The following is a 23123-nucleotide window of genomic DNA, read 5'->3' on the forward strand; positions in this document are numbered from 1 at the left end:
GAGAAAGCAAACTGTGCCCAAAACAATCAGTCACCTCAAATAAAAACTTAGTTGGAACTATGTCAAGGTGCATGGTGGATACTTTCATATGATATATGATTTCTATGAGCTCAGACAGAGTAATGGGGTAAATTGCTAAGGGAATCGCAGTGCGGGTAATCAGCATCCAAAAATATAGTATTGGGAGTGATACCAAGTCCTATTAACTCCACCTTACCAGCAAAGTGCAATAAAAAGTCTTCACAGTCAGCATCAGAGTCTGCAGAGGCACAAGGAGGGGCAGGGTTTACTAACTGGTTCGACAGTCTCTGGCTTTTGCTTGATAGCTAGTGTCAGCAAAAAATGTTGCACATTTACAGTCCGTTGTTAGTGCAGTGAGCTTGTTTACTATATTACATGAATGTAGCTGTTAAGCTGAAAATCCCACTGTGCCTCATTCAAACTTTAAAACTTTATATAAGAAAAAAAGGAATTGTCAAATATTTGTATTGAACAGTCAAATCAGATTTGACTGGCATAATTTTGAGTCGCATACAGCCCTAGTTCTTTTTAGCAAAGTTGCAAAGTCCCTGTTCAGTTGGGATGCTATCAGTGTTTTCAAAACAAAACTAGACAGGGAGACTCAATATTATATCGAATCACCTTTAAGATGGACATTCTTTGATGTGTTCTCCATTTCTTTATTGTTTACTATTTCCTTTTCCTTCTTTCCTATCCTTTTCTTCCTCTTCGCTCTCTCTTTCAGTCCGTGTGTCCAGATTTCCCTGCAGTTCTTCTCCTTGTGTCTGTCTTGTTTGTAGATGTAGGGGATGAGGAGGAGGCGGGCCCTCTCCGCCGCTTCCAAAATTCTCGGGAGAGGTGCAAGTTCCTCGCCCCCTCCATCTCAGTTTCCGTGCCCGAGGACGACCCCTACCACTCCGACGAGGAGTACTATGAGCACCCATTGTTCAGCCCAGAGTGGACGCACTCGGGCTCTCGCCCCACAGGGCAGGCCGTGGCCTTTAGACAGATTGAAGGTGAACCACGCATGGTTCCTCTTTGCCATTTCCCCCCCTCCATTCCTCTCTTTCTCACTCTGTTTCTCTCCTTTCTCTTTTTAACACCAACTTCCTCTCCTTCTGTGATTTGACCTCCTCCCTCCATCCCTCCATCCCCCCCTCCTCCCGTCCTTCCGTCTCTCCGTCCGTCAGTTCGTCTCTTCGTCCGTCAGTTCGTCTGTCCTTGTGTGTGTTTTTGTGTCCTTGTGATGTTTGTTCGCTCAAAACCTGAGCAGTTTCATATTTGTTTTTAACAGTCATTTCTTATTATTTTTGTATTTTTTATTTCACCCAAAGCCATTGCTACCTGTGGTTGCCATGCCGTTGCGTCCAACACATAGCAGTGAAGTCTCAAAAATAGGACACTTTTAAATTGTGACTCACTCAATGGACATAATACACAACAGGTCTCATCAGCAAGATCACATGGCCACCAAGGTTTTACTTTTGGGACATAAAGTAAGGTCCAAATGGCTTTCGTGAATCTGTCAGTTATGCGGAGCATGATTGATGACCTCCATGCACAGATTCCTTTACACCAATCATCTCCCAGAGTTGTGTTTTGGTTCATTTGTCAAGATGACCCCTCACCCCCTTAATTATGCTGTACCATGTCAAACCCACTACTCTCATCCTATGCTCCTCTCACACAGTCACTGTGGCAACAAGGAAGACTTTCAGCTCCACACACATTTTCAAACACTTCCACCTGCAAACACTTGGACTGTCTTTAGAAACAGGGAACCTAGGACCTTAGTGTATTTACACTTAGGCTGTACAAACACACAACATAGCCTTTTACGTTATCTTATACGTTATCCGGGCAGCTTCAACAACGGACTTTATTTAAAGCTCTGCCTTCTCCCAAAGCATACCCTAACTGATTTTAACTCCTCCGGTACATTTCGCCAGAGCAGCATGTTGTGCACAATTCATAACATTGATGAGGCTGAGATAAAAAGTATTGGTCAGTATCTAAATGGCTACATCTATCCATCTGTTTTTTAAATGTATCCATTCATTCAGTAAACACAAGGCAAAGAATGTAAAGAGTATGTAATTGACTGTGGTATAAGTTGTATAAATAGTGTTAATGCAGACTGATTCTTAACTCCCCCAGCCTCCCCCAACCCATCATTGTCCAGTTAGCTCTATGTCATATGCAGCAACATTTGGCTGCAAATACATTAAATATAATTTGTGTAACCTACACAAGAACTCTAAATGTTATACAGCAATGGCTGCTGACGACCAAAGCTGCACACCCCCATGTTGACCATTACACAGTTAAAAATCCAGTCTGTGCAGTGTCGTGAATCTAAGGAGCTCTGCTTTTTACTGTACCGGACTGCAGCTCTTCAAGGTTGTCTCTTCTAAAGAGCGAGTGATTTCAGAAGTGCTCTGACCTGAAGGGCTTCTCCAGTAGTGCAGTGTCAGGCCATGAAGTGTTCTTCATTTATTTTTCCATTTTCCTTAAACAGCCTCAGTTATTAAAGATGGTAGGTCAGTCTGGGTTGAAGGCAAGATTTGTGCAAGAGAAAGAGGGAAGTAGAAATGGTTATATATATATATATATATATATATATATATATAACCATTTCAAAAACAATATATATATATATATATATATATATATATATATTATTATTATTATTATTATTATTATTATTATTTATTTATTTATTTTTTTTACAAAACTGGTTCTTGATTATGGCAAGAAAAAAGATAGATATTGAGAAAAAATCTCATGCATGCCTATAACCAATAGTTTTCTTGCATACTGGTAACATTTAGCACCCAAAGTAGAAATGCATACAAACAGAATGAAAACAAAAACCACCCATACACAACACTCTGTACTTTATGTGTAATGTACCTATTTGTGTGAATAGACATACACTTTAGGTCATCTTTTCCCTGAGCTGAAAGTGTCCCATCATAAGTTGTGTTCACACATAACCCAAGTCTGTGTTGCCTGTAGTCTTAATGTGTCCCCCTCTCATCCTGTTTTTGAGAAGAAGAGACCATGGAGGCTCTTACAGCTGATTACGAGGAGGAGGTGGAAGAGGAGGAGGAGGAGGAGGAGAGTGCAGAGGCAGCAGAGTCCGAGGCAGCTCTTGATGAGCAGCAGTGGAGCGGGGAAGAGCCCGAGCTGGACAGCCCCCAAGCTGAGCCCTTAGAGCAGGCAGAGGCCATAGACGAGGCCCAGGATCTAGACCTGGAGCCAGACGAAGCAGCTAGTGCTGCTGCAGAAAGCTCTTTGGACAGAGAGGAGGAGGAAGCAGAGGGTGGGGAGAGCTCTGACACAGGTGTGTCCTGCCCTCTGCTCTCCTTGCCTGCATGTTACTGCATTGTCCACTGTATAAGAATGACAGATGTGTCAAAAGGAACCCATAAGCACATAACATAAGCATTACAATTCAGGTGGAATGGCAAGTAATCCTCCCTGCGCTCTGCTGTGGCTGCAAGGCAACACAGGCTTGTTGGTGAAAAGAATCATGTTCTTTTAACTTAACCTGGTTTTATTGTGTGCTATTCTCGCGCTTGTATTTTCTTTTTCCTGCTGTGGTTTTCAGGGCCGGCTGTTTCGTATTGGTATGATGAAGTGAAGTGTTGCTGATCGTAACAGTGCTTTTTTTTCACCGGCTATAAGCTTACAGGTTTCTCGTTGTGTTTACCCATGGCTTGGTGCTGGTATGCCAGTGCTATGCACTGTTTGTAACCATGAATCATACTTACTAAACATAGGTCACTCATATTATTACCATGATTCTGTGTGCTTAATTTTCAGGGAATTTTGTGTTGGCTGTCTCATGTTAAGTGTGGTATAACTGTCTCATCAAATGCATTGTTGTGTCAATAAAATTCCAATCTTTTTTTTATCTTTTCATTGTCACTCTAAGTGACAGTGTATGGCATTTTTCTGTCATTCACCAACAAGGTTCTTCTTTATTTGTGCCAGTGTTCTCTGAATATCATTATTGAGAGCCAAAATTCATTTGATGTTGATAAAACTGTTATAGATCTCAACTGGTGAAATTCTCATAAGATTTCATCATACTTAAGAAGACAAAGAATGACAGAAATGCTAATCTTTTTTGTATCTGATTGTTCTGAAGAGTCGCATGGATATCCATCCCATCTATTATTGCTTGTTTCCCATAAGTCAGCATCACAGTTGCCTCACGCCGGTTCCGTCACATACCATCTCATATTGTCATCCATCTGTGACTTGGTGGGCCCCATAATCTCGCCGTACCTCTTCAGTGATGGCCGTATCATTGTGCTGTAAGTTTCTGAGGAGAGCTTTGCTTGTTTCTGTGATAACAGCTTTCCCAGTCCCCAGCTTAATAAATATCTCACTTGAAGCATGCCAAAGCATTACTTTTCTATGTTGATCAAAACAGCCAACTTACAGATGTCCTTTCAGCTTTGAAGATGGATTCAGACAAGCAGGGCAGCGAGAAAAGTGGTTCCATGAGCCCAGACAGCATTGGATCGGAGAAACGCCCGGAGGAGTTTTTTGAGCCCCAGATGCAAGGGTTCTTTGCTGGTGAACGAGTTGTACCAGAGAGCCCCACTATGGATATGCCATCCTTTGTATCTCCGAATGTTCAAAACCAAGCCAAAGAATGTGTCAGATCACTCACACTCCAGCCTACATATGGCGAGCCTATTACAGTGTCAGAGAAACAGCCATCAGTGGAGGTGGTGGAGATCAGCAGCATAGGTTCTCCCTCTGATTTCTCATCACTGGGAGACAAAGTTCAAGGAGGAGAATCACCGAGGGATGCTAGAGACAGATCTGGCATGTCAGCATATTTTGAAACATCAGCCATGGATGTTGATGAGGCGCCGCAATCTAAAGGTGAGGGTTATTACGAACTGAGCAGATCTGGTGAAGAGAAGAGTCCGGCTGATGGCAGGCCTGAGGAGATCAGCTACAGCACACTCACTGAAGCTCAGGATAAACCCGAAACTAAAGAAAGTACAGCAGAGGACACTAGAGTGTTCACAGTTCCTGACAGGAGTAATGAATGCCGGCTTTCCCCGGGTAAATTGGCCTTAGAGCAGAGGAGTTACTCACTTAACATCACCATTGGGGCAGTGGATCCGAGTGGCCAAGGGAAACCAAGGAACTTCTCCCCGCTGGCCACAGATATCATGTCATACACTAGTGGAAGTCTAGACGATTCAGCAGACTACCTCCCAGTCACTACACCCTCTGTGGACAAGCCTCCATTGTTGCCTCCCCTGATCCTGGAGACTGCAGCTTCCATAACTTCAGATTCCTCATCTCCCCCAAGGACCACAGAACCAGTTTCAAAACACAGCCCTGAATCAGAGTCGCCAGAATCACCACAGCCCCCTAAGAGCGCATATAAGAATGGCACAGTGATGGCACAAGACTTGCCTGAGATGCTGGACCTTGCTGGTACCCGCTCCAGGCTGGCATCAGAAAACACTGACCCAGAAATCACACGGAGAAAGTCAATACAAGCTGATGCCCCACTCTTTGCTGATGACCCACTGGCTGGCTTAGTTTCAGGGGAACAAAGCCCCGGGGCCAGAAAGAGTGATAGCCAGCTGGAAGAGATGGGCTATTGTGTGTTCAGTGAATATTCAGGGCCCATGCCATCACCTGCAGATGTATTCAGCCCTACAAACGCTTCTGCACAGGCCTTCACTCCCTCTGTCCTGGAGGAAAAAGTGGCTGAGCAAGCTAGGAAATTAGCAGTCAGAGACACATCTGTGGAGGACAAGAGCCAGCCATCAGGAGGTGCTGATGTCACAGAGGAGACAGACCAGAAGCAAGAAGAGACAAAAGATTCTGCTGAAGAAAAGAGCAAGGAGGTTGCAGATGAAGAGTCCAAAAAATCTGTAAGTGAGACGCCAATTGCTCAACCGTGTGATTCCTTTGTGACACCAACAGTGACCGTGACTCTAGAAGAAGGTGGAAGGACAGAAAGTGAGACTGAACGACAAGCCAGTGGCGAAGGCTCGGCGTCAGAAACCGAGATCGCCGACTACGAGAGGCAGATCCGCAAATTGGAGATGGAGGACAGGCCTCTGAGTTTGGAGGAGGAAAGAGAGCTGCAGGAGCTGCGGGAGAAAGTGAAGCTGGTCCACCAGGAGGCCTATGAGGAAGTGGATGCCGAAGATGTATACCAGCTGACCGGTGTGGCCAAGGACCGGATTGCCAGGCCAGTCAAAACGTCACCTGCTTCATCTGTGGACAGCAACATAGACGATGACAAGCTGCTCTCCCCGGTACTCTCACCTTCTAAACTTAAACAAAGAGAAATGTATGGTTCCCCCAAAAGAACACCTTCACCAGTGTTAGGAATAAACAAAGAGAAAGAGGAGTCAGAAAGAAAAATGAGGGAAGCAGAGGAAAAGAAAATGAAAGAAGAGAAAGAAGAGGCAGAGAGGAAAATAAGGGAAGAGGCAGAAAAGAAGGAAAAGGAATTGAAAGAGAAAGAAGAGAGGGAAAAGAGGGAGAAAGAAGAGAAAGAGAAAGAAGAGAGGGAAAGGAGGGAGAAAGAAGAGAAAGAGAAAGAAGAGAGGGAAAAGAGGGAGAAAGAAGAGAAAGAAGAGGCTGAGAGAATACTGAGGGAAGAAAAAGAAAGGAAGGAGAAAGAACAGAAAGAACAGGAGATGAGAGAAAAGGAGAAAGAGGAGAGAGAGAGGAAGGAGAAAGAAGAAAGAGAGAAGAAGGAAAGGGAAGAGAGGGAAAAGTTGGAGCAAGAGGAAAGAGAAAGGAAAGAGAAAGAGAAGAAAGAAAGAGAGGAAAAGGAAAGGATAGAAAAAGAGTTGAGAGAGAAGGAAGAGAAAGAAAAGCTAGAGAAGGAACTCAAAGAAAAGGAGGAGAAAGAGAAGATAGAAAAGGAGCTGAAAGAGAAGGAAGAGAGGGAGAAAGTGGCAGAGATGGAGAAAAAGGTTGCAGAGGAGAAAGCAGCCGCGGAGACTGTGGAGAAAGAGGCAGACAAACCTGCAGAGGCTGAGAAGGGGCAAGAGGAAGGTGAGGAGGACATGTTAGAGAAAGCAGTGGCAGGAGCAGCGATGGTAAAGGAGATCCCAGAGACTCGCGCTGCCATCGAATCAGTGGTGACGGTCGAAGATGATTTTATCACTGTGGTCCAGACCATCGATGAAGCAGATGAGCCTGGACACAGTGTTCGTTTCTCTGCTCCACCTGAGGCTGAGGCCCTTTGTGTTGCTGCCCAGAAAGAGGAAGAAGAGGACGAGGAGGAGTCTGTAGAGTTAGCCCAAGAAGCAGACATTGAGGCTGCAAGTCTAGAAGAGGTGGGTGAGGTTCCTGAGGCCCCTGCCACCCCTGAGAAGGAGGCTCAAACCATAGAAACTGAAGGACAGACAGAAAGCTACGATAGAGATGAAACCACAATGGACGACTCCATCCTTGACAGCTCCTGGGTCGACACACAAGGTGAGCTATCTTTGATGGTTTGTTCCTTTATTGTAGCCACATGTTCCCATAAACTTATTATTAGTTTGACCAGTTGATCACGCAAATAGGATGTTTTACAGACTGTGGTTATCTGCAAAACAAATTTTAAAAAAAGGACTTAAAATTGCGACTGATAAAAGCAGGTTAAAGTGTCTTTTTTAGATTATTCAGGGTGGTTATTGCAGAGGTTATTGCTGACATGAAAAGCACTGAGTTTCCTCAGCAGGTGGAGGCACTGTTAAGCTTTTTTGTACACAGAGTTAGTGTACTGTGAAGATGAAAGACAGGTGTCTATCTCTGTGAAGACGGAACCTGCTCTACCAGGTGACCCTGAATACTGAGTGGTTGGAAGAAGAGGTGATGATGATAGTGATTTCTCTCTGCCCCCACAGCACAGCTCAGCACAGGTCTTTGTGATGTTGAGCTCAAGTGAGCTATCACTAATTTTTTTGGACCAGGTAGCTGACTGTCTGCTAGTATTGGTACAAAGCATTGTTACCAGTCAGGTTAGACACCAGGGCCATGTCATCTGCGTACTTAAAAAGTGCCATTCCTTCACGGCTACAGGAGATACTATTAGTACAAACAGAGAAGAGATGAAGTAATTCCGCATAAAAGCTGTTATGCTCACCTGAAGTGTTTTTTGCCTTTGTTTGTTTGGTGATACATTAAAATGGATATGGAAATGCCTGTGCCAAATAAGTTCTGAACATGTAACTCATATGACTGATCAGCTGTTTGCGCTATTGGCGTCTTTTCATGCATTAGAATCAATGCATTAGTATGTCTTCGTCTCTGGGCAGCATGAAATACGGCCAATACTAACTGACCTGCAGTAACAATTAAAACTTGCCCAATTGAAATCAACCCCTGAAAACCTCTCTCTCCATAGATGGATTAGATGGTCAAGGCAACTTGATTTGTGTCCTCTACTTCTTGTACTCTGATGACTATGTAAAGCAGATGTGTTGTGCAATGGGCAGGGTGCAATTTGTTGGCTGACGGCAGTCTGTATATGTACTGTAGGTACTGGGTGTATGGGATTGTTAATAGCGACAGCTCTGTATGGACTGTGTATACGTAGGAAGTGTATGTATATAAACTTTTTTCTATCTTTAAACGGCAGGTGCCACATGTATCCAAGACAAATTTCCTTTGGGACAATAAAGTCTTTCTTATCTTAACTGGCTGATTACAGTCATGTGTAAATTAGCCTATGCCACCAAATTATGAGGAAACCACGCTTTGCGGTGCCTAGTTTATTCGCTCCAAACCAGTTGATGGAAACATGTCTAAATCGCATTTCTTTTTTTCCCCAACATTTTAAAAGTTTGCTAAAAACTCCCTTGACAATTTTATGGAAAACCAGCTATTGTTCTTCCCTTTTCTATCATCTACTGTTTCAAATAAACACATTGTACTAAAAAAATAATACTGCCTTGTGTTTTTCATGTCCTGTTTCGCCGCACTGCAGATGATGATAAGAGTATGGCGACAGAGCAGATTGAGCCTTTGCCCAAGGTGCTCAGCCCAGTCAAAAAGCCTGGCGTGGTCCAGAACAAGCAGACACAACTGAAGAAGACGGAGAAACAGGAGAAGCCGGTCAAACCAAAGGCCAAGGGAGGGCGGCCTAAAGGCAGAATCTCCACACCAGAGCGCAAACCTGTCCGCAAAGAACCTGTCTACATCCCCAGAGAGGAAGTCAAGAAGAAAAAAGGTCCTCATGATTTCTTGAACTATTATCAGAGTTGAAGTAGGAGGTATTTATAGACATTGTAGTTGTAGATTATAACCTTATCACATATCTAACCTGGGTATATATTACTTTTCCTTGTCCTGTCCTTTGAGTAAAACCACTTAAGGCACAGGCTCGGCATCATCATGTGCCCAAACTGGGGCTCTGCTGTTCTAAATTCACTGAAAACACAGTGGCTTGTGATTTATCGCCTACCTATACAGCTATTTGTGTCAAAACATGCAGTTTCATAATAATTCACTGACACAGTCATTTGAGTCAGCTGTTTTGAGTATAGTTCAACAAATGCAACAACTAAAAAGGGTGTCTGGGGAGTTTATATCCTGCAGCATTCCCTAATTTAACATGGCTCAGCGTCTGTCTCTGCTTATTGTTGTGTCTCTGCCTTTGTCAATGGCCCTGTTTCCTCTGGTAGCTGTGATAAGGAAAGCCGACCTTACCAAAAAAATGGAGACTCAGAGTCAATCTCCGTCCAAGAGGAGTGTGGTAAAACCAGCCGTCCGGCAGACCCGCCCCACTCAGCACCACTCCTGTCCCAGAAGGAGAACCACAGGTGACACATTGCCCTGGTCTCTTACACGACTGGTACCTCCACTGTCTGCTTCAGTTGGTTTCAGCATCCATTTTGTTTCATTGATTACAGTGGTTTGCTTTTGTCATGTGTTTCTTTGATTTTGATTACAATAAAAAACAGACTGCCATTCATGTTCCATTTGGTTTCATTTATTTTTGTGAGCATCCTTTCTTTGTTCTTTGAAGAGCAACATAACACTTAGCTGAAAGCACTGACATTGGAAGGTTGTGAGTTCAGGATTCATTGAACACTTTCCAGATACACTTCATCATTACTGCAAGGTCAGCAAAACAAGATTTTCAGCTGGTGTTAAGGTACATTTTAATGCATCCTTTTATTGCAGTAACCATTTCTGACCAACACTTTTTGTGTGCACAGTGATTTGTTTGTTGTCTGATGATTTGTTTATATACTGATATTTTATATAATTATTCCATGTGAATTAAAAGTTGTCTGATAATGAAGGGCAAGTTGTCTGGTGTAGAACAACCTTCAAAATGTTCCTGACCTCTCTTGTCTTTTTACGAATTACGTATCCACTCAAGCTCTTTTAAACCTATGGTTGCCAGGCAACTAGTAATCCATGGTTTTGTTCTATGGACCTGATACTATAAAGACTCTGTCCCAGAGGCACTTTGGACTTCATTTTCCCCCGACGGACTGAATTCTGTGTCACTGATGATGAAAGCTCAGTATACTGCTGCATTGCCCCAATTAGATTATTTTCCAGGGTTGCCTTACATAATACAAAATCCCCCATTCTGTGTGATATCTTGCCAAATCTTTGCAGAACAGAGCTCTCAAGGGGGCAGCAACCCACTCCCAAAGAACATTCGATTTGTCATATAGCTCACCCTGCCAGGTTTAGGAATACAAACTTGTATTTTTGATTTGATTTCTTCTGAGAACCAAACATGCTCACAAGGATACAAATATGATGATAATCCTTCAAAGTAGGACATTTAAAAAAAGTTCTCACTTCTTCCCCATCAGTGTAAGAAGGTCAAATCATGTATCTGTCTGTGTGTTTGAATATTCCTGTAATTCTGTTTCTGTCTCTCTCTCTCAGAGGGGCTACCAGACAGTCGTCAGCCTCTCAGTGTTGCCAGACAGTCCCGCGACAGAGCATCGGTGAGTACACACCATCAGCCCAACAATGGCGTGACCTCTGGCTCCTAAACCACTCAGAGAAATACCATATCAAAGCTTTGCTGGCAGACAGCCTGAATCACCAAGTAGGTTTGCAGTGTAGCAATCGAATAAATATCAATCAGGACAAACTGACACTGACGCAAGAAACCAAAACTTTCTCCTAAACAGCAGCAACTGATTCCTTCTTCTCCTGAAATCTGGACTCTCGAGTGTTAGATCTGCTGTCACTCATCTTTTTGTTGTCCTTTGGTAGAAAGAGCTTTAGAACAGAGAGGTTGGTAAACACGAACATGCTGTGCACAGTTTGCTGACACTGTATTACAGTATGCAGTTAGTGCATAATAAAACAGGTTTCAAATCTTTGCCTCTTGCTGCTAATATGAAACTAATACACAGGTTGCCTCTTGCATCTTTAGCGCAGACACTGAAACAACAAACAGCACATTAATTAGGCAGTATAATTGTCATTAGAATTGAGGCTTATTAAAAAGCTGTGACATATTTTCTCCAGAGCAAACTAATCACCTATTCAGATAAACACAGCTAAAGCAAGTGCTGTCTCCCCTCTGTCTATCTGAGCACTAACCCCTGCATGAATAACAGTGCATTTCATTTCTGTATGAACACCACTGTTCATTTTCTCTTTGTATTTTATGAAAAAGTATTTATGTTGGTTGCTTTAGCGTTTTCTAAAATGTTTGCTATTGTTGCCGCGTTTAATGGGTTTTTGCACAAGTAGAAAAGGCAGATCCATTTAGAGCCCTTTTTTTTAACTGAGTGGGTGTCGAATCACCCCGTGACATTTCTCCAGCGGCTGTGGTCGTGACTCCATTTTACTCCTCCACCATGGTAATGACAGTTATTGTGTCTAAAATAACACAGTTTCTGCATTTCTTAAATGTCATGTCATAACAGTACACTGTAAGTGTGCTCTGTCACTCCGAGCCCACATTATATTTCACTTTTGATTTACACATTCTATTTACAGTCTCCTGGTACATCTGTTGCCATGCAGTCTCACAGTGTAACATGAAATCTTGCGCAAGCATGGTGAACAATATTCTTCAAAGCCTTGTTTTTTTGTTTGGCATTTTGATGTCATAAACTGATATGCTCACAATGAATGTGCATGGGTGGCTGTTGTGATGGATCATTAAATGTAAACACACAAGATCTGATGTTGATATCTCATCCCTCATCCCACAAAGGATGCATGAGATCTTGCGCACTGATAATGCATGTTGAAGCACTGTTATTTTCACCACTCTTTTGTCACCCTGTGTCCTTTATTTTGGTACCATGCTACTCACCCACCGGGGCTCATCGTTGTACCATCTCAGTGCCATGCCCATCGTTTGCGACTAACAAAGATCCCCACCTCCATATCCAGAGCGGCTGCCTCATTAGATAGACCTCGCCCGTCCTCAGCAGAGCCTCAAGGCTCTCCAGTATTACAGAGACTCATAGCCAAGGTAGGTGAATGGTGGCACTGTAGCTGCAGGAGTTCCAGAAAGAACATAAACATATATATATTGACCTGTCACCTTGTACTGAAATTAAGTCACAGCCTCACCGGCCTAAGCATCTACTTCTTGTCTCTGGTGTTTGTTTCCCAACAGGATGGTGGGTCATGGAGCCCTGAGAAGAGGTCCTCTGTGCCGCGGCATGGCTCCATTCTGAGTCGCCGCCCATACCATGACCACGAGGAGAGCTCCACTTCCATCACCAGTTCCGGCTCCACGGCTCCCCGCAGACCCACATGTAGGCTGCAGCTTCACTAATCAACTTACTTCACAAAGTATCTGTATTTAAGTGGTATTAGAGTTAACCAACATCAAGCTCTATCAGCCTCCAGTATGAGCCACAATGAACTAATTATACCAGTATAAAGGCAAATACTGAACCAGTGCTGATAATTGATTATTAATTTCTTGAAGCTCACTAAAGAGAGTTCAAGTCCTGCCTAATTCCCTTGCTAATCTCTGTTCGTACAGCTTCTGTAGATCAATGGGTTTCTATCATCTGTCTTTCTGAGAAGCTAAAACACATTCCAGGGGCCAGATACATAAACAATGTGTATGCACACGAACCACGTGTATGCCTTTTCCTACACATAAACTCTGATTGCGTTGTTATTTTTGCAGGTTACACAGTGTTCTGCATTATGTCAAAGTCGTATTAATTAACTCAATTTTAAATGATTTGTGTGATGAATTTCATCATTCCTTCTCTTCACACAGAGCCATCATCTCCCTGTCAATGGATGTTTAATTTAATTTTATCCTGGATTGTGTAGCTCATTGTAAAGTCAGTTTCAACTTGAGCGCCATGAATGAATCACTGATCATCCTTCTGACATGTAATGATAATGATTATTGAGATCTACCCACAATTATGATTTGCAGAAACTTGATGAATTAGTGGTACGGGCTGTAAAAATAGCCCCAGCTGTGCAAAATGACAGCTGTTGCGGTGCTGTTGGAGAACCTCATCAACCCAGCACAGTCAGTGAAATTGTGCTTTCTTTGTATGTTTCTCATTGACGAGGTTACTGAGTGGTGGAGCAGGCACAAGTGTTGATATGCAGACTAATATTTAAGGGCGTTTCTACGTTCATTTATGGCTAACTGTGGGAGCAGAAATGAGACAGGTGAATGTGCGCCCAGTTCCATAGTGATGGCGATTTATAAAACACAGTCAAGCTTACATGCAGCCGTTTTGGTTGTGAATTTGTATGCATCTGGCCTCTGAGGTTTTATGTATTATGTATGTAGATTTTTTCTAGCACTCGGTAAGATACTGTATGCTATAATCGCCATCTCACTTCAGTTCTCTTTCACCAACTCTGTAGCTATAGATTATATACATCAACATGTTTTTGATGTTCTATTTACAACTTGCCTTTAGCACAGATCCAGGTAAAAAAAAATGTTGTTTACATCCAAGAACGCATGATTCTACCTTTGTCTCTCTTTCTAACTCCCCACACTAAAGCTTTTCCTCTTTTGTGTCCTGTAGCGTTTCGCCCAGAGATGAGGGCAGAGCATAGGACAGGACGAGCACCTAGCATGACAGGTAAATGGGATTCTTTATACTTCTGTCACTATGACAGCTGTATTAGATTACATTAAATTGTACAAGGTTAACTTAATGTACTAGTAACTTTGTGTAGAAGGATACAAGATTTTAGTAGGGCAGTATTTCTTTTGTTAATGGAATTCAGTTGGCAATAAACTATGTCAAGTCTTTGTTTTGGTGTCATGAAATACTGTATGAAAAAGAAAGAAGGAATACTGTATATTTGGTGGTCTGAAAAGTGACTTTTAAAATCCTAAAATCTCAGAGTCTGATGAAGTCATGATTTACTCTTCCATTCTAGCACTTAGCAATATGGACTATAATTAATATTGTGATAAGGCCATATCAAAATACATGATACATATCTTGATATTTTGAAATATCCTTTAAATGGCTCCAGACTACTAAGTCACTAAACTACTGAATAAACTACAGTTACAATAAAGTTAATAGTGTAGCTACTGTTATATAATAAAGTTAAATGTTTTTGTTGGTTTTTGCTGTTAACTTGAAGTTTCTGGTCAACAATTGTTCTTAGCAGTTAGTTTAAAGTTAAACCATTGCCGCGGTGCAGTTACGCTTGAAGACTGATCCATTGTGAGCTGGAAACAAACTAACAGCTCTCCAGTTTATACATTAATACATTTTCACAAGTTGCAGTGGTGCTCCATGGTCACAAAATGTGACTAAAGAGTCATGGTCTAGAGCCCCGCAGATTCGAAAATAAAAACATTAATTTATACTTAATGTTCTTGATATAGTAATTTTATTCACCCCCAGTGGAACAAGCCGCGATACATTGAGTATAACCGATATATTGCCCACCTCTATTTCATAATGACCAACAACCCTATCAACCCTGCAGATATATAGTGTTTTAGACCTACTTAGTACAGGTAATGGTAGTTTAATCATTTAGAAAAGTACGTTATTTATAATACAAAACTTCTTGACTTTCATCTATAACCTTCATCCTTATATTCCTCCCCACAGTTACAGAATCAATGCGCTCCCGTTCGGCTCGCAGTGGCCACTCTACCCCCCGCACCCCTGGCTCCACAGCCATCACCCCAGGAACCCCTCCCAGCTACTCATCGTCCTCAAGAACCCCTGGAACCCCACGCTCCCTTAGCTTGATTTCCCAGGAGAGGAAGGTGGCCGTTATTCGCACCCCACCCAAGTCACCTGCAACCACGCCCAAGCAGCTCCGCATCATCAACCAGCCACTGCCTGACTTCAAGAACATCAAGTCTAAGATCGGCTCCACAGAGAATATCAAGTATCAGCCCAAAGGAGGACAGGTGACGCTCTTCTACCTCACTTTCCCCCCAAAAGCTGTAGCTTCTAACTACTTGCTTAGTTTGTTCACATCTGCAATGTTGCTTTCCTGTTTCTACTGGATATATGTGTCTCTTTTTTCCCTGCATGTCTCTGTTTTACTTAGGATCTCAGAGATTGTTCTGGTTTTCGTAGTACACATAACGCACAGACATGAAAATCTATATCAGTCCCCCTTCTGTCCATATAAATGTAGACATCATCAGCATAGAAAGAAGTTTTGTGATTAAGTCCTACGAAGTCCTACCCTGGATCCTGTCCTTGAACCTTTAAGCAGCTGCAGAGGATTAATTGGCAATAAAAAGAAATGGAGACAGGCAACAACCTTGCCGTGTCTCTATGTATGAGGAAAAATCAGTAGAATATGAACCACTGTTATGCATCGAGGCCAATGGTGAATGTCCTAGTACAAATTGTTTTGTAAAATGTCTTCATGTCTAACATCTTCTGGCTTTTTCTTCCGCCTTGATATGCTTATTTCCCATGGCCCCTCTCTCCTTCCTCTCCACACTCATTGTCTTTTTTTAGTGTCTTAGCTACCTCCTAGTCCTTCAATCATGCTGACTCACCAGTGCAGAAGACGATGAGATAATGAAGAATAGCGTGTTGTTAAAATACAAAGAAATTTAATTTTCGCAAACCATTTATTAAACACAGAATTTGCATTGATTAAAACAAAGAGCAAGTAAGTAAGAAAAAATTGAATTTTGCACATTATTTTCAAAACCTACAATAAATGAAATGCCAGTGTTGCTACAGTTTCCCCAGACCTCAATGATCTATGACAACTTATGTAAATGAGTAGCCTAGAACTTATTTAAAGCAATACTTTTGATACATACATTGATTTGAATAATAACATTAATTATCCAGCTCTGCAGCTCCCTGCAGAATTTAGCTGCTTTCAGTTCATTGTTTGGATTCACCAGTCAGTTTGGCTGACTCCCAGTAGTGCCCACTTATAAACCTATATGCAGCTACCCTTACCAACTGAGTTCATACTAGGGCACACTAGGGTTGGGCAATATGTTAAAATTTTCAAACTGGCCACGGTCAACCCAACAACCACCACCTTAACCCCCCAAATATTCAGTGTCTCATTGGGATAATGTAAACAATTAGTTCCAATAAGATCTGAAAATATGGTAGTTTTACAATCCTTTTTTTCTATTTTTCCCTGCTGTTTCTCTCTGCCCAATGAGCAGCATTCCTTACTCATTCTACACAGGCAAACCATTAATTTTTAAAATAAAATTGAAACTTGAAAATTGAAAAAAAAAAAAAAAAATGTTGTCCGTTTGCTCAACCATAGTTCACACACATAGTTATGTTGGAGCCAGGATAAATGTAAAGGGAGTAAAGTGTGAACCAAAGTAGGACTGAAATTTGACAAAATATCAGACTCAGATTTGTGCAAATGGCAAGTAAGAGAGCTCTAAATGGCTGTCCATGTTGGTCTTTGTCTGATGGATGTATACAGAGAGTAGGCAGTTATTTGACATCACATTAACCTTAGGCAGTCAAACTATGTTAAGGCTCTGCTGCTGTAAGTTTGATATAGACTCTGCCTGCCCTTCAATGCTCCCAAACTGCTTAAGGCAGGTTTAGCATTGTTGAGATAAATACACTCTGGTTGTAGTGCCATTCATGGATCAATAATCATGAGGAGTAAAGCTGAGGCAGAGATTTTTATATCTAGAATGATTGCACTTTTTTATGTTGACAAGATCTCAAGTAAGAATCAGGTCTCTGTGAAGTCAGATATGTACTCATGTCTTACCCCTAAATTTTACAATCTGAGGCCCAAATTTCAATAAACAGAAAGTGACCTGAATTTGACTCTCAGTGAGTGTCAGAGCTGTGAGCAGTATTTGTCCCCTCAGTTTTCCCCCAGCTCTGCCAAGTGAGGACAGCACTTCAGCTAACACAAATCTACATTTCAAATTGTGTTTTTTATTGCTGCACAGAATCTGCATTAGCAGGGTGTCTGGGAGTGTGTACCCCACAGTCTGACAAATATGGTGTTCCAGTCTGAAACACAAAGTCAGCGCTGCAACCGGAAGAATGGTGATGAAAACAGCAGTGTGTCTGTAGCCATCAGCTCTTACAAGCCTCCACTGATGACCTGATTAGGAGTGTAAGCGTTTGGCTGACATCTTTATGACTTGCCAGGTCGCTGCGCTGCTCTGTGCAGCCAACCACAAAATAGGGAGGGATCATGCTCCAAACGCCTGCCTGTCATCTGCAGGAGAAATGGCCTGAGAAGAGTTTCTGCGCATGTTTGCATGTGTGTTTATGTGTGCAAGCATGCATGCTGGGTCGTAATCAGTTATTGTGCTATATCAAAGCTGGCTTTATTGTTACTAACATGCAGGTGTCTTTTTGAGGGGAGGTGTCTGAAGGTTAAAACAGTGGCAGGCTGTGCAGAGAGGGGGACAGCTCACCACCAGGAATTTGTGTCATGCCACCAAAAGTTGTCACCTGATGCAAAGTGAGCATGTCTGAGAGATTGCCTTGACAGCGCAGATAGTCCAGGGTTTACAATGGAAGACATTTTAGTCTTAGTCTTGTGTGGAAGCAGTTAGCTGATGTTTGAGGTGGAATTTGGGTCCTTTGTTTGTGCTTGTTTTTGGCTGCGAACCTTCATCTGTGTCCTGGAAGAGGGTTAGCTATTTATTAGATGCAAAAAGCAATTTATTAAATGACTTCTTATGTCCTACCTTCAGCTGAGAATTTGCACAGGAATCCCAGTCCTGTCTAGACAACCTTCAGTGTCTTTACCCACAGCCCCACAGTGCATGTGTGTGTCACCCCAGGGTGGCAGTAGGTGTCTCCCATCAGACACAAAATGGTGATGGCAGCTTTCATCTAAACACAGGGGTGACTGTCTGGGCAGAACAATTGTCCTGATTCGCCCGCTTCTCCTTGGCCACAAGCTGTCTGACACAAAGTTAAAATTGAATCTGCCTCTTAAGGCAATGGCTTTATAGTCCTTTGATGAGATGACCTGAGGTGTCAAAAAGGCATATATATGTATGCTTATGAGATTCAGAAAGAAGTATCTAGACAAAGCTAAACACTGCTACTGAGTTGTGACATTTGAACCACAGTTGAAGTATGTATAAATCACTTGCTTAATTCTACATTAATTTATTATATTAATATACACATGTATTGTTAAAGTGGTCCCTAACTGTCATTTTTGGACCACTGTGCTTTATTCCGATGTAATAGCAGAACAATATAAACATCATTAATGTGGGCTCATGTTTACAAATTATAGAATTTGACCATCTTAGCTGCAGTCAATCAGAATTACCAAGCCAAGCAAAACTTCAAAGGCATGCTGCAGTAAGGTTCATGCAGTCTTTTTATGTGATAAACCACAGCATGTAGTTTTTCTTCTAAAGCTGCTGCAGTTAACAGAGATGATAGTTCAGTTAGAGGTTTCTGTTGCCACTGGATGAGGTGTGTAATGATGGGCTCACCTCCGACACTGGGAGTCGAAAATCACGTGGCATTATTGCACTTCCTTATTAATAATTAATGTTTACATGCCACTGCATTATATTGCATAGTGTACTTTATCACACTTATTGTTAATAAATAAAGTAGCCTACTGAGCATATATTTAATACATTGTATTATTTCCATGCCAGGATGATGTATGTTTGGCCTGTAATAAGGTGACTTGGGTGTTTGTCATGCTAATACAAACAAATGTATTATATGTTTAGATTCCATTGTATTTTAGCTACAGAGCATAAAGAGTTAACTGAGATGTTACATAACCTCAGTTACAGGACCTCCAGCAATAACACCAAGGTAAACAATACACCCTTAATATTTTGATGTAACTGTAAGTACTTTACTCATAAAGTTACAGTTTGGTAATGTAACATTTTAAGCAGCAATAATTTAGATACCAACTTCCTGAGTTTGTGTACATTACTTTGTACAACATTAGCATAGCTTCATGTTGGTAAAGATTCTAAGTCATCCAGGTCATGGCAATCTTAAGTGCAGTATCATAGGCAACTTGACTTGCGTGAGTTTCTTGATGACGTTTCGCCTCTCATCCGAGAGACTTCAGTTCTAAAGGCCTGGTGCAGAGTCGCAGGCTTCAAACTCTGTGTGGGTGTGAATCCTTACAGAGTCGTTGAGGTCACACGAGAGCTCAGAGTTTCAGAGTTATTTAGGTCGCATGTGAGCTCTGAGTTGACCCACCCAACCGTCATGTATGTCATTAGGGTTGGATGGGTCCAGGTGTGAATGGGTGTTAAGCTGTCTTGGGAGGAATCCTACAATTGCACTGTTGGTGGGTGATAAGTAGAGTCGTAGGCCATCTTCTCTCTTTAAAGATGGTCATTCCAGTTTGATGTAGATGGCTTCTTTCACGCCTCTGTCAAACCATCTGTCTTCTCTGGCCAAGATGTGCACATTGCTGTCCTTGAAAGAATGCCCCTTTTCCTTTAGATGTAAATGGACAACAGAGTCTTGAGCTCGCTGGTGTGGTTGCTTTGTTTCACTAATGTACAAATCTGTGCATTTGCACAGCTAGTGTTAGCAAACTAAGAAAGGTTAGTACAAGTTAATTGCTGCTTAACTTTATATCGAAATATTAAGGTTGTATTGTTGTCTTTGGTGTTACTGATTGAAGTCATGCAGCTTATTTAAACGTATGAGTACATGCTATCATATCCTGATGATCACTCCTGGCATACGCAATTCACTTCCGTCTTTAAGCTTGGGACTGAAAGTGGTCTGACAGAGGAGGTGGGCCCGAGCCTGGAGCTCTGCAGCTAGACCCTGCTTAACTTGACAGCAAAACATTTGAAAGTGTAGTGAAATAGGAATACAAAAGCCACCTTTTAAAACCTTTAAAGAAGTATTTTATGCTGGAAAGTCTTTTCACAAAACTAAGCTGTACTAATTGGTGCTACTTGACCCGAAATGGACTGTGGCTTTGTGTTTCGCTCAAGATGTAGCAAACCTACAACTACCAGAATGCACTGTGCCACATCAGACCAATAAATGCTCGCGCTGGTTGGTGGCATAATGCAAACTCGTCCATTTAACACAATGGCAGCCAATTGACCTATGGCTAAGTGACCGGCGCTATGGCAGGTGTCACAGTACACGGCATTTTGGAGGAGGCAATTGATGATTTTTGGAGACATAACGATCAGATGTCATTGAGTAGTAACCAAAAGGACCTAAATTACGCATTGGAGGGATATATTCATCATTTTATTGTTGAGAAGGTCAATGAAAAACTTAAATTACAAGCCGAAATTTACAGGTCACAGTGTACGCTTGTGAACCGCATCTTGTGCCGTCACCATCAAAGACAACAAGTTAAAGTGCCACTGAAGTTAAGATTTTTGGCTCAGAATATGAGAAAAGGATAACAGCCTTTTTACCATCTTTACCAAGAGTGTCTCTCCGTTAGTTTGGTGCTACAGTATTTACATTGAATCATTCAGCATAACGTTTACCAACCTTTGTTATCTCTGTGATTACATGAAGCTAAGCTCCAGAAGTTAACGTTAGTTTAACTAGAGCCCTTTGGACAACAGCTAACAATGATGTACAATCACCGAAGCACAAAACTAGAACAAAATAGGCTAATGAACTCCCAGCAAACAAGGTGACATGATGAACAACGCAGCTAGGAGCTAACGTTAGGCTAACTTTAGCTAACGTTAGCTAGATATGTTAGAGATAACTTTATATTTCTTCCCAGCAAAGTGACAATATGTTGCCTCAAACACAATGTTGTCTTACCTTTAAACAGATGTAGACATCATTGTTAATCTTATTCACGTTGAGTTGATGTTGTGGTCTAATGTTACCACACAATTTTATCCATAGGAGACACTTTTCTCAGTTGAGATGTGGTTTAACGTGTAAAAAATACACCTCGTCATCCAGCCTCTCAGGATACCTTGTGTCGGAGTTGCATGTACCCCATGCACACCGTTTGACCATTTTTAAACTTCAAATTTCCGAAAAAGCTCAGAAAACCAAACAAAACTGACTTTCTGTGATGCATTTCAATGGACGTCCAGGCAGAGAACGTCCAAGTGTATGGGAATGGCTATACGCACTGTGATTGGCTCTTCGCGTTTGAGGGCGGGACTTAGCCATAGGTCAATTGGCAAGAAACAATCTTGGATTACTGTTAAATGGTAAGCAAAAACATAATTCTGAAAACATTTGAGGTGAGATGGATATCTAGGCACTAGAGGGATTTTACTACAGTACATTTTCACATACTATCCACATTATTTTGACACTAAGCTGGTTGAAAATCAGCAAAGTATCCCTTTAAGTTCCTGCTGTGGTCCTCTTCTCAACCCACTTGCCCGTCTTGTTCCCCCCTGTGACTAAAATATTCCTAAACTACCCATCTGTAGCAAATTGCTGTTGTCATGCAGATCCTATTTCCGCAATGTCAGTGCCAAGAAATGCAGTCCTGTTTTAATCAGGTTTTCAGTATTCTGGTGGCCTTTATTAGCTACGAGATAAACAAATCCTCTCCACCCATAGCGGACTATGCAATATTTTAGTTACCCATAAAATACAAGCAACAGTCTTCACATAATAGCAGTGTAATCCTCTCCTGATCTTTAGCGGCACCTAGCAACTTTTCCAATTTCCAAGCAGCTGTAGTGAGCCTCCCCCAGCCCATCAGGTCTCTGCCCCGCCACTGACCTGTCTGTCTGTCCTATGATTGTCCTTATAGAAGCACAAGGACCAAACTATGCCAACAGAGGCCAAACACAAGGTCTCTTGGATCTGGAAGTCAGTGCTGCGCCTCATCTCCGTTACTCTGTGCCTGTCAACGGCACACAGTGTGACCTGGACCCAAGACCTGCTGGTACACCTCAGCACTGTTAATTATGGCACCATGTATTTTATAGAGCCTGGATAAGAGTGTGCTACTGAAATAATTGAAAACCTTTACAGTGTTTAATTTTAATCAATTAATACAGTTAATACATTTGAGGGACTATTTTTGATTGATTCAATTTGCATTTTAATGAGACATTAATAAAGTCAAAGTAAAATCATTTAATTTGCTAATTAATAATTCTTTGAACTTTTACTTTTACACGATTAATTGATATTAAATTTTGAATAATTAATGAAGTCCGACCCGAGGAGAAGCAGCAGGAGCTGTTCGGACAGCTGTTGTAGGAAGGAGTCATGTGTGGGTTAGACTATATTGTGCACTTACATCTTTAGATTTAAACGGTCCACCTTTAAAGTCCCCATGAAATATGCAAATTGATCATTTATCTCTTCCTATATTCCAAATATATGTGGAAGAATCAATATCAGAGTACTTTTACATTAAAATCCGAGTCTTTTCTCTTGATATAAAATGATTTTAAATGTTCAATGACTCATCCTGAACTCAGGGGCATTTCAAAAGTTCATCCAATCAAATGAGACTTTAGGAGAACAGCTGGTCACACCGGTCATAGTAAACCACCCTTCACCATTTGTGGGTTGTTGGAGCTAGCTAACAGAGCCATGTAGAGAGAAACAGGAAGTGATTGGGGTTTATATATAAGTGGCCAAAACCTTTGTTTTCATTTCCAAAACAGTGTGGAGGAGGTCTAATTCATTCATCTCTCTCTCATCCTCCTCATTATGTAACAGCGAGGGTGGTGTGCATGGAGCCAGCAGTTCACTCCCCTGGAGTTCTGT

At 41.8% G+C, this 23123-nt stretch overlaps 1 protein-coding gene across 10 annotated transcripts in view; it reads left to right on the forward strand.

Moving 5' to 3' along the window:
- The window catches only part of map2 (microtubule-associated protein 2), a 134680-nt gene that overhangs the window by 95660 nt on the left and 15897 nt on the right, over positions 1 to 23123 (forward strand). For 5 of the 10 annotated variants that reach the window (XM_049593794.1, XM_049593796.1, XM_049593797.1 and 2 more), the window contains 10 exons: positions 801 to 1016; positions 3056 to 3346; positions 4468 to 7485; positions 8981 to 9223; positions 9678 to 9815; positions 10906 to 10967; positions 12329 to 12460; positions 12608 to 12749; positions 14007 to 14063; positions 15060 to 15367. In XM_049593794.1, coding sequence (XP_049449751.1) covers positions 801 to 1016; positions 3056 to 3346; positions 4468 to 7485; positions 8981 to 9223; positions 9678 to 9815; positions 10906 to 10967; positions 12329 to 12460; positions 12608 to 12749; positions 14007 to 14063; positions 15060 to 15367 — 4607 coding nt within the window. The remainder of the gene's footprint in view (positions 1 to 800; positions 1017 to 3055; positions 3347 to 4467; positions 7486 to 8980; positions 9224 to 9677; positions 9816 to 10905; positions 10968 to 12328; positions 12461 to 12607; positions 12750 to 14006; positions 14064 to 15059; positions 15368 to 23123) is intronic. The other 5 variants (XM_049593798.1, XM_049593803.1, XM_049593800.1 and 2 more) reach the window with 4 other exon arrangements.

The sequence above is a fragment of the Epinephelus fuscoguttatus genome, linkage group LG13, assembly GCF_011397635.1.
Source record: "Epinephelus fuscoguttatus linkage group LG13, E.fuscoguttatus.final_Chr_v1".
NCBI classification, from domain to species: domain Eukaryota; kingdom Metazoa; phylum Chordata; class Actinopteri; order Perciformes; family Serranidae; genus Epinephelus; species Epinephelus fuscoguttatus.